Below are 11,891 nucleotides of genomic sequence, written 5' to 3'. Positions count from 1 at the left end.
ATCATCTTGCAATAACATTTACAACATCTCTGTTGTTGACCTCCTGTTTATGTGAAGGAATGCTTTTATTTGAAGCAATGCAAGTCTTCATAATGTATTAAGTCATCCAAAGAAAGAAATCAAGCTTCATTTCTAGGCTTTTCCCATTTTTGCTGCACATATTACTGATTCTGACTATAAAGAGCATGCACATTACACTCTATCTAGACCAGACCAGGCCAAAAAATAAGTATGGCAAACTATTTCCATATAAATAGCACTTGCCACTCTATATCTCCAAATGTGACGTACAAAACGTGTACTACAGTTATGATTGACAATTGACAATTTATTGCTCTCCCCTATATTTTCCAGGCCTCAAATGGCATGACTGTATAGTGTGTTGAAAGGTCGGGTAGTGAGGAAATGTTCTTTCCCATGGCAATTCTTGTAGAATAATAAATTATGTGTGAGTGAGACTAAACTTTCAAGTGCGTTTCATTAATACAAGCAACACAGAACGGGTCAGTGCCAGCACTCGAAACCCACGAGAGGCCGAGTTTGTTTTGCTTGCATGCTTTAGTAACAGTTCACAACAGTTTTGACAGAGTAAGAGACACTGGCCTCTGAACCTCTGCGGTCTGGCACTGATTTTACTCCAAATGATTGATGCAAGTTGCCTGTGTTGCACTATAATAGTGAGTGTGTCCTTTTCACGGTTTGCCTTAGATGTTGTTGAAAGGGATAGTTCAACAAAAAAAATGAAAATTATGTTATTGATTACTCAATGGAAGGAAATGTTTTCAAAAAGTACATCAGTGCCCGATCACCATACGTTCATTGTGGCTTGTGGTCTATATTATTCATATGATAAATTTGTGTTAGAAACAGACAAAAAATTAAGTTTTGTATGTGTTGTAGGTTTTAACCGTAGGTGAACTACACCCTGAAACCTGAAATATGTATGTAGTGTGTCAGTTGAAAGAAAAACAACAGTGCAGTAAAGTTTCTTAGCGAATATGCTGCTTTATTCAAAAGCTGAATGGTGAATTACCAAGGCGGCGCATGGTAACAATATCAGGATTGTGATCCCTGAGAGGACAACATTTGAACAAAGAATCCAGATACTGGAATATAAATTACAGCCATTAGCAAAATTCAGAGCATTAAAAAACATTTTAGAGGAATCATCAGAACTAGGTCTGATCCATAGGTGACCAAAATGCATATAATATCTAAACAATTATGTACAAATACAATTGTTTTGAAATGGCACAGTACATAAATACTGCTTTAAAATAAAATATACAGGCTCACCCAATATGGGTCACTCCCATAGAGAAACTGCAACTCTGTTAGGATCTCTGTTGTTGCTCATGTAAAGCTCTCACTTAACATGTTTTGTATAGTTGGCATAGTGATGTCCAACTGTCAGCCGTGAAGGAATGGAGAAAACTGTGGCTCTAAGCCAGACCAGGCTGTTCAAAAGGGATCAGAGAACTCAGATCTGTGTAATAAACACATCTTAAACTTTAGCTGCCATCTGTTTTAACAAAGTACATTGTGTTGACGGTGGCCCTGGTTCCAATTCAAAAGAGTAAACGGCCTTAAGCGATGGCTAGGAGATACTTTACTTGAGCAACCAACAGGTATTTTACACCAAGCTGTGTAACTCCCACTTCAGTACATCTTTGAGCAAAGCTAAAAAATATATATATATATAATAATAAATCATGCCAAAAGTGTGAATGCATTGGCATTAAATAATACAAAGATCTAAAAAATTGGGCACTTGATACATTTTCACACACCTTTAAGATATAACAGTTCAATCACCTTAAAATGCCCAGAGGATTCAGGGAGAAAAGTGCTCAGTCCTCATACACCACAGATTAAAATAACCTGACAGCATATTTGGGAAATTTGCCTATTGCCAGCACAAAATGTCATAAAAAACTAATAGCAATAATAATTAGAATAACACTGACAATCAAAGAAATCAATTCGCAAAAAAAGTGGACCTTCATCTCATTAATTTTTTCCGGAGTCCTTTAGAACTAGATAATAAAGCACCCATATGTTACTGATTTCCTCCGAATATTTTAAAGAACTCAATCATTAAATCAAACCTGAGGGAAAGAACATCCTGAACGCATTTGGAGAGAATAAAATATAAAGTATGCGCTAATTTGCTAATTAGAATTTAAAACTAAGCATATAAAGCTGGCAAAAGGCTTGGGTATACTAGAAAGTTACATTCTATGAGAATTGCAAATGGGATACAAGCAACAGTAAATCACATAAAGCACAGTTGATTGCCTGCAAAGCTTGGCGCTGAAAGCGTCCTTCTGAAAGCCAGGCCCTTCGTAATGTCTGAGTTGGACAGGAAGCTCAGGCACCAGGCAGGAAGGAACTGTTTAAAGGCGGGCCGCACAGCAGCCCAGTATAACCACGGAAGGCCATGCGCCACTGCAGAGTAAACGCAGCGGCCACACGGCCCAATACCACACTGGTCCCTCATGCCTTTCAGATACCGAGGCAGTGAGGGACGAGGATACAACAGAGGAGCCGGTCACTTTAATAGGCAACCTGAGGAGGGCACCACGGAGTGTCTGGGTACAGCAGACAGTGCACTGACTTAAACCTAAGAGAGGATTGAAAAACAGAGGTTAGATTTGTACGTGCACGCAAAATATAGATAAGAGCAAAATCCAAATGTGATCTAGAGAGTTAAGAACTTGTCTTACCTGGATGGGTCCTCCTCAACAGAGAAAGCCCCTTTCATGTTGATGATATTCCTCTTGTTTTCAAACATTCCATAACTCAAAGTAATCTAAATGAAATGATATGAAACACTGCATTAATACAACTATACTGCATTATACAGAACTAAAAAGTACCTGTATCAAGTTCCTCACCTGTTTGTGTACTTCTGATTTGGACACCTGTTGCAGGTTCTCCAAGTGTGAGTGGAACAAGCTGCTTCGGGTCAAAGGGACCCCAAGAACTGACTCGATGATGTAGCCAATGGTGCAGTCATCAGGAAGACGGATCTTCTCGGCAGTGTTCATGAAATGGCCACCACTGTCATAAAAAGAGTAAATTAAGTCAACATAAAACATTGAATATGCTCTTAGATACTGCATTAGGATAGTTGAGAGGTTTTTGCACCTTGCCCAGGGGCTCATCTTCAAAGCTAACCCTCGGCTGATACAGAAGCCTGCACCTCCCGTAGCAAACCAGAAATTGACAGGTCTCTGCAATGAAGAAACAAAAGCATCAGTATATATTCCTAACGCTCCTTTTAATCTTTACAACCAGTGTATCTATATATATATACATATATATATATATATATATATATATATATATATATATATATAAGAAATTAGGATATTTTTGGATGACCTACCATCTTGTTGTCCCCAAGTCTTTCTGTGGCCTCAATCGGCCTGTCCAAGCTGGGTTTCCCAATGTACATGTCCTGAGTGTGAGGGTAGTTGGACAGCAACTTCACCAGTGTCTTCACGTTCACATAGTTGTCATCATCCACATGACAGAACCACCTAAACCAGACAGAGATATCATTATAACATCCAATATGGTTTTGTTTGACACTAAAACAAGTATTTAAAATGTGACCGTAATCATGCAATGCTTACTTTTTTCCAGACTCAATGAACTTGTCATACTCAACAGCCATCTTGCAGGACAGAGCCTGGCGGCTGTGGGCAGCCGAGCAGTTGGTGTTGATAGCATGGCTTCCTGTGTGGACAAGAGGACAGATACTTTGTCAATGCTCACGTAATACTCCACTTATGTCTATCAATTGAGAAATGCCCATTATCTAAGAGGTCAGGTGACTCTGCACGCGCCCTAATACCATCTTCCCCCAAAAGCCTTTAGCTAACCACAAGTTTTTAAGAGGATTAGAAGGCTGAGTCCAAACTATGTGCATATCAAAGTGGGAATGTCTTGTGACTTCCGCTTGAGGAAGCTGCACTCACCTATTTTCTTCTTCAGTTCTTCATCTTCGCCATCCGTGAAGATGTATGTCTGCGAAAACAAGACAAAGCCCGGTTAGCTCTATCAATGGAGTCACACAAGTTCATCAATGAATCACTGCACTAGAGCAAAGACGAAACAGGAATTGGCGCGTTCCAAACTGGAATCATGTGTCTTGGAGAGCTATTTATTCCAAGCGGACTGATTAGGAACTGTTGTCTGGGTTTTACGCCATGGAAAACTCAGCAAGTTAAACAAGCCAAACTCTGCCCCCCAAAATAAAGGCCCCTTGTTCTTGTTGTCAATCTCTCCATGGCAACTGCTCCGCACCCCAAAGCATCCCAGGCCCAGAACAAAGCTGGGAGCAGACCACCCTACTTACCCCCACCGCCCTAACACTCCACCCCCATTCCATTGCCCCTGACCACCTCCCAAGTCTTTCTATTCCTCATCCCTCTATCCTCTTCAGACATGTCCCAAAAAGGAATGGCTAAGTCATCTGGAAGAAAAGAAAGAAGCACCAGGTCCCATTCTCCCAGACATACTCCAATTGATGAATATACATTCACACCAGTGTGCATTCACTGACGTCTGACCCCTCAGGGTTTTGTTAACGTTAAAATAGAAGGGGTGGGATTAGGAGCTCATTGTGGAAGATAAGACAGAGCAGGTGCAAGGCGGCAGCCCCGGCTCAAAGGAGGCATTGAGAAGACGCCGCCACACGCTTCAGACAGACTGATGAAAAGGCGGCGTGCCCCTGGCCATGCACTGCCGTTAACCTGTTTGCTTTCCACCTCAGGTGAAACAACACCTGCCACCCGCCGTCTTATCACAGCCACGTGTCTGAACAGGTCAACCTGCCCACGCCCAACTGGCCTTGAACATGTGCACCTACACTACAAAATTCTTCTCTTATGAGCTTCAGCTGTTTTGTGATCTTTATCTCAACAGTGAATTCATTTTTTTGTTGCCTTTCAAATGCCAGCATGCATGCACGTGGACTCATTCCCCCTTTTCACTGTTGCATTTTCTTGAACGTTCAAACATTGCCAGATAATGTTTGATTGGTTTGCAGAACAAACTCTGAGCAGATGTTTAGTGCGGCACTCTGGGGCCAAGGCCCAAGGCCGATGTTTGTTCAGGGAGGGCGGGCGGTTGGACCGGGTAAAGGATCAGAGGCTGGCGCTGTTTGCGCAGAGTTCCGCTGAAAGGACAGACTAATCACACAGGCAGCTGCCAAGGCAGACTGGGCACTGACAGAGAGAGAAACCTCAGAGCTGATTAGTGCATTACAATGTGTGTGTGTGTGGCCACTCACCCCCATCCCTGCTCCCACTGTCCCTATGCACAGAGACAATGAGGAGTGGGTAAAGCTGTCACTGGGTAAATCTCAAATATGCCTGGATTTGCATACAGCTGCAGTGGTTAACTAAAGAGAGGCCTCTCGTGGCACATGGCTTTGTTTCTCAGTTTCCCTTTTATTGAAGATATTGTGAGCCAAAATGACCCTTTTGTGGTTTCTTTCATAAATGTCAAGTCTTTTCTTCAATATACAGTTTTCCCAGCGTTCTCGGCACACAAGAAAGGATGAGGGTTTGGTTGTTTGAGCAGGCAGAGATTGGTAGGGCTTCCCACCCCGCCAAAGGAAGGTCTGGCAGAGGGTAGGCTGAGCGTGGAGCCTGGCTGTCTGTCTCCTTCTACCCGGGAAGGAAGTAGAGAGATGTAACTCCCTCTATTAAACACCGAACAGCCCTGCTCCCTCTACCTGTGCCAATCAGAGACCAGAAACTTGCACAGACTCGTGCAACAACAGATCTGCACTGCTTTCACTGTCTAGTCTTCAACCCAGAGAAGCTACTGCTACAAACAGTGAGTAGTAATGCAGTTAAGTATTTCAGATAGAGATAATGAGGTTGGTCATGGCACTTCATTTGTGTCTAACAAGTGTGCATTTGATCTGAATGGCATTCTGTGTAACTGGACAACGGATACCGCAGCCACGGCACAGGCTGTTCTCTCATTGTTGTGAATTTCTCTCGCTGGGGAAGCTGCATTGTTCCAGGGGGGAAATTTAGAGAAACAGCGGAAGCCAGAAGCTGCAGCGTGAACAATTCAAAATGGAGCAGATCTGACTGAAAAGAATAACACTATTCAAGAGTACTGACTCATCAAGTCAAGACAATTACAAAGCATGCTTTTAATAATCAGAAACAAGTGCTCAGAAAGCAACAGAGCATTAGGTTTCATTCTCTTAGAAAAATACTGATAATTCCAGTGTAATAACTAAGCTAAGGGAGCTTCTAGATGACTGTGACTAACTCTAAACAAAGACAAGACAGTTTCCCACCAAGAAGAGCCACAGGCTGCCATGAGTGTCAACAGCAGGCACAGATTGGATCTACTCTCAATGTTTACATGTAAACAGCCCAAGACAGCGAACTGTTCATCATCCGTCAAGGCAGCACCTGAAGTAGGTAAGCGGGTTGGAAATCCTTCCTACACAAGTTTCTAACCCCTATGAACACATTCACAGTGTCGGTCATGCATCATCTCACTTAACATACGTGACAAAGTTCCCATGCTGTGGGTCTAACAATGTCTGGCCCGCTGAAACACTTGTCTGGTGCCAGCCATTGTGGCAAGCGGCCAAACGGAACACCGGAGTCCTTGGGATAAACCCCGGCTGTTCAGATGACAATAATTGGGAATTAATGTACTCAGGTGTTGCATGGATGAATATAGAAATAATTTGAGAGCGGCTCTCCATGTGCACATGTTGAGAATGTGAGGATTCATATAGCTGGCATTAGAGCCATCTTTTGTTCTTTGAAACCCAGCCACCTGGCGCTCATTCTCCAGGAACTCCCCCTTGTATTCTGGGCTGTGCTGGTCTTTTATGTGTGCGCTGCTCCCCACCAGCTGCTGCTATTAATCCCTGCTGTTAACTCTCTCTGCTGTGGTTTAACTTCCATCAACTCCTGTACTGAGCAAACTTAGCCTTAGTTTTCAGTCTCGCCTATAGCCTGTAGTGGTCATATCAGTTTAGCTGGATAGTGAAAGACAAATCCGAGCTGACTGAATGAGTACAGAGGCTAAAGTGGTCTGATTTAAATTTCCACTTTCCACACGCTTTGATATTCACAGAAACGTCACAAACATAATGTTCTTTGTACTGAGACGCTGCGGGCATCTAAAAGTGTTGCTATGGCTGTGTCATATTCAAATGACAATAATAAAAACCCCTCTTGTCTAAGGTGTGAGGGAAACGGATTGTGACAGAGCCCCGAGGCAAATTAAACTGACTTTTGCAAAATGTATGAGCAACTACTCTGGGTGGTGGATAAAATCACTTTGACTGCTCTGCACTCGCTGCTGTCGAAGTGCCGAGAGTGCTTTTGTGCTGGCTGCAAAAGAGGCCTGTTTCTCAGAGCTGTATTTTCATACTGTGAGCCACTCGGCATGCTGCTGAAAAGCCTTCCCTTGCCTATAGATGCTGTCCCTTTGTGCCCCCCAGCATCTCCATAACGAAGACTCTCTTTTCCCACCGCTTGGGTAGCTTGACCCAGCCTCTGCTCCAGATCCCCTGTTCCCATGGAGAGTGGGAGACAAGGGGCTGGCAAAGCTTTTCTTTCCCCCTTCAGAAAGACGCTTTGTTAGTGCTGAGAAGGGGACAGCTCTGAAGCCGCTGCTGTGATGCATCCTTAGCCCTGGCATATTTGCGGGGACACCCCAAACAATGGAGCAGGAGGGGAGAAAGGGGGGGAACTTACAGCCACCCATCGTACTGTGAGCAACACAGCGTTTGCTACAGACAGCACTGTGAATCTGAATTTAATAATGTCTTTTTTAATATGCCAGGCATATATAAATGGATTTTTGGTCCCTTAATAACAATGTACAACATCTGAGTTTGTTTTGTGGTCCTGCTTGTAGATAATAATACTATAGATTGTCTGATGATAGGTTTGACCAACATTTATTTTTATTTTTACTGTTATTCACACATTTGTTTACTTAATCAGTTCTTTATTAACATGTATACTAATAAATGCAATCATTCAAAGGGTCTCTAAAGAGGAACACCAATACACCACTGTGTTCAACAGGAAACAACAATGTTCACAGGTAAAGTGACAATGTAAGAGGACAAAAAACTTGCAACCATTTAGACAAAAAAAAATGCATATGTGAAATTGTATTAATGAATAATAAAATATTTAAGCTACATTTAAATGTAAATCTATTTGTTTATAATCCACAAATAGACCATTGTAATCCACCATTTATCATTAATATCACGAAAAAACATCCCCTTTGTTTCAAAGTTTCCAGCTGGTAAAATATGTAACCAAAGAGTGCAACAAGTTATGCAGACAGTTTGTAAACGCATAAACGGACATACCTGCTGCATGTTTCTGTATATCCAGGTGTCCAGCAGTAGATCCAGTCTGGACCGGTGAAACTTCTTAGTGGTCTTCACTGCGATGAAGATGTCAACCGCGCTGATGTCCTCAGCCGGCGGCGCGTCTGTCGTCGCTCCGGACGCTTCGGTGGGCTTATCCGCTTCCCTCCTACTACGGCTCAGCTTGGAAAAATAGGCAGAGAATCCTTTCTTTCCATTCTGCTCAGGCTGGCCTCCATCATCAGCTTCTGATTCCCCCAGACTCTGGAGCGAGCGCAAGCCGACCTCACTCTCGTTCTGCATCCCGTCCATCTGAGTCCGCTGATGCTGGGACAGAAATAACAGCAGCCCCAGACAGGTGACGGACGCCCCCGCGAGGGAGAGCACAGCTTTCCTGCTGTACGCTTTCGACATGTTCATTAAACTCTAAGAGAAGGACGCTCTCTTTGTAATATATACAGCATTAACCTAAACCTCCTAAATAATAGCCTACTCTAAAAAACAAGCGTGTCATCCGACTGCAACACAACAGCGCTGAGAGAGTCTCTTCATTGTAACTCGGAGGGGCTTTTATAAACTGCCCACAGCATTGGTCACGCCCAGTGGGCGGGGCATTGATGGCTATTGTGCTGTGGGAACCGCAGAGAGAGACTGTCAATGGGAGGACGCGTTAAAGGACAGCAGGCGAGGGACAAAGAGGGGGGAGGGTGAAGAGCACAAACAGGCGTAAACATTTTCAAAGTACATGCTCTTATAAAACAAACTATGAATGCATGCGCTATAATCACTCTTAATTGCATGTTTTTCATTATCAGGAGCAGGGCTGAAAATGATTGTACAAATTTATTGGCCTAAATGTGTGTATCAGTTTTAGGTGGAAACAACATTCATTTATTTATTTAAAGTCTTATGTTTAAGGTAATTATTGTTGCAACCTTTTTGTTTATTTTTTAGTAGTTTGTTTTTATTATTATTTTTTGTAAAAAAAAAAAATGTAGCACAGATTTAATTCATTTTAACATGTCTCTTTAAGCATATAGGTCTATCCAGAATACATTAATGGGGTCATATTTCCCACTAAAAATCTGTGTGTGTGTGTGAGTGAGAGAGAGAGAGAGAGAGAGAAAGTGTTGCACAGATTTTAACATGTCTCTGGCCTTTTTTGCATGAAGAAAATGAAGGTGTAAATGATTAAATGCACTAAAGAACTGAAAAGTAAGTTTATTGCTGTCTTATTGTCAATTGCAGCTTAAGATGAGTTTATTGCACTTTTTGAACCACTTTAAATTGTATTATGACTAAAACAGTAAACATGGCAATAACTATAGATGAAATATGTATTTTTAAACATAATGATTTGAAAACTTTTTACAAGAACCTGACTGTCACAAGAATTGTTCCACAAACAGAAATCGGTTTGTTAATGTATTTTTGTTGTTGTTGTTGTTTTATTATTATTGCCTTAGATTTACCTCTGAAAATAAGACTACTGACATAGGACATCTTCTATAGACAACCTGGATCACATCAAGCACCAGCCATTTCTCAATGTCAACATTCAAATCAAGCTCACAATGATGGTGCGCTCCAGTCAATCCACTGCAGCTGACCTCGTGAAGCCTTCAAGCAACCGCATGTTCCTTATGCTTGCTTTAAAATGGCGCCTCTTCTGCGGTGAAGAGCCTGTAGATCTGGGAGCAGGACCCTGGCCATGACTTCCAGCTGACAGCTCGCTAACTGCTGGTGACAGACTTAAATGCTTCACATCCTACTTCTAGCCCTCTCAACAGCTTGCTTTCAAAACAAGCAGCAGTCAGACACTACATTTAAGTCCTCACTTCCAAGTCTGGCTGAGTAGCTGAGATGTTCTTGGTTTTTGGATAACAGAGATAATTAACACTCAAGAAATGGTACATATACATATAATTTAGAATCGAACAAAAAGTTGTGCTCCTTCAGAAATTCTAGAGGTCCAAGACAAAGCGCAAATCTTCAAACTTTTCATTGCTGCTAACAGACATACAGCATCTTTTGTTAATCTTTTGAAGCAGCCAACAAAAAAATGTGTTAAAACGTGTATAAGAAACCAGGCAGAGGGGTCAACCTCTCCTGGCCTGTGTTCTTTTTTAGGATCAGCACCCTTTTTTACTCTGGAATGGAGGAACACTTTGGCAGGCCCCTTGTCAGACTCCTCAGACAATCTGTGCAATAAAAAGCAGGACTAAGCCACACACAATGCAAAAGTTCCGCTTATATCCCAGATTCATGCCAGTCACCCCATTCCCCCTCCTCCACCTCTGACGGATAAAAAAACAGGGAGAAAAAAAGTGTCTTTTCTTCCAACCTCTCTTTCATTCTCAAAAAAAAAAAGGCTCCCCCGTCTGCCCTCCATACCACATCCCGGATCCTTCCCCATCTGAAGACGTTACCGCCGAATTCCAATTAAATGAAATCTCCCATCCAAGCACAACCCACTTCCCCACAAGAATGCAAAGGAATCCTGCTAATAAACGCAACCCCATTCCCGTTGTCCCGCCATGGCATCTGGAGCAAGATGATGAAGAATCTCAGAGGAATGGATATTATTACTGCTATGCTATTTATAGAGTCACTTTAATGTGTGTAGCACAAAGGTGAGGTACAACATTTCAATTTGTGTGGCTGGCATCCTTGCTAAATGAGACTGGACGTGCCCTGTCTGAACATCCCCTTTTCCTGCCTGCCAAAACTCAAGTTCAAGGCTTGGCGCAACTGTTTGTTTTGGGATTTGAATGTTTGCGTTGGGTAAACAAAGCAATTTCAGCATGTTAGCTGTATTTGAGGACAGAGTTGTCTTATCTGACTGTTCAGTTTAAACAGTTCCCTTGATGCAAACGGACTCGCTTTGATCTTAATACCATCGATGCACCACAACTACAAACACAGATACTCTGGGTAATGAGAGCGGTCTGTTCGGAGTGGTAGAACGCCATCATGTTGATAAAGGCACGTCCTTCCTTCATCCGTTCCATATTTATTTTTATTCATCTCTGTCTTTTCCTTACCCTCTAACCATTGGACAGATTCTTTGAAGATGGAGGTTAAATTCACAACAGCTGCATGAGAGGATGACTGCTATGTGGCGTCCCACTGTATCCTTGTAAAATGGGCATATACAAGGATATAGTGGGATGGTTAGTGGTTGTCTGTCAGCCTACAGTCTCCTGTTTATTATTCTGATCCACATAATGGAGCATTTAACTGTATTACAATCATCTGGAGTTACAGTATGTGTCCTGTAGTACATCTTTTGGTGGTCTATTTGATTTTTGGGGGATCATTTCTTCCTTTTGGCCAGCTACGAAACAGAACTTTCAAATATCGAATACAATACATGACATATAGTCATCTCTTTCCTCAACTAAACGGGGAAAAATGGCTCTTTGAGAAGCAGTCATGGTTGTTTGACATATTTAATGGGGATCTGTGAAATGTTCGATTGAATTATGCAAGCACCAAGTCCTGC

General features: G+C 42.3%; 1 protein-coding gene across 2 annotated transcripts; it reads right to left on the bottom strand.

Moving 5' to 3' along the window:
* Positions 1-981: 981 nt before the first annotated feature.
* On the bottom strand, positions 982-8,931 carry lfng (LFNG O-fucosylpeptide 3-beta-N-acetylglucosaminyltransferase). 2 transcript variants are annotated; one of them, XM_079415208.1, is made up of 8 exons: positions 8,387-8,931; positions 3,987-4,035; positions 3,642-3,744; positions 3,392-3,545; positions 3,151-3,236; positions 2,898-3,063; positions 2,727-2,812; positions 982-2,623 (listed from the first exon to the last, which is right to left on the bottom strand). In XM_079415208.1, exons 1-8 carry the CDS (start codon positions 8,804-8,806, stop codon positions 2,557-2,559), a joined length of 1,131 nt encoding a protein of 376 aa, XP_079271334.1. In that variant the 5' UTR covers positions 8,807-8,931; the 3' UTR covers positions 982-2,556. The 2 variants fall into 2 exon arrangements, with proteins under 2 accessions (XP_079271334.1, XP_079271333.1); XM_079415207.1 differs by having other exon boundaries at positions 2,444-2,623; positions 2,898-3,236; positions 8,387-8,875.
* Positions 8,932-11,891: the final 2,960 nt, after the last annotated feature.

The sequence above is a fragment of the Barbus barbus genome (genome assembly GCF_936440315.1).
Source record: "Barbus barbus genome assembly, chromosome: 4".
Taxonomy (NCBI): Eukaryota; Metazoa; Chordata; class Actinopteri; order Cypriniformes; family Cyprinidae; genus Barbus; species Barbus barbus.
The sequence above is the reverse complement of the archived record's forward strand: the minus strand, read 5'-3'. Positions and strand labels throughout refer to the sequence as shown.

What these genes read in the sequence shown, in the direction of transcription:
- lfng (XM_079415207.1), bottom strand. Translation starts at nt 8,806, where the DNA reads ATGAACATGTCGAAAGCGTACAGCAGGAAAGCTGTGCTCTCCCTCGCG. An exon ending in TATACAGAAACATGCAGCAG is followed by an intron (nt 4,036 to 8,386) that starts GTATGTCCGTTT and finishes TTGTTTTCGCAG; the next exon opens with ACATACATCTTCACGGATGG. An exon ending in AGAACTGAAGAAGAAAATAG is followed by an intron (nt 3,745 to 3,986) that starts GTGAGTGCAGCT and finishes TTGTCCACACAG; the next exon opens with GAAGCCATGCTATCAACACC.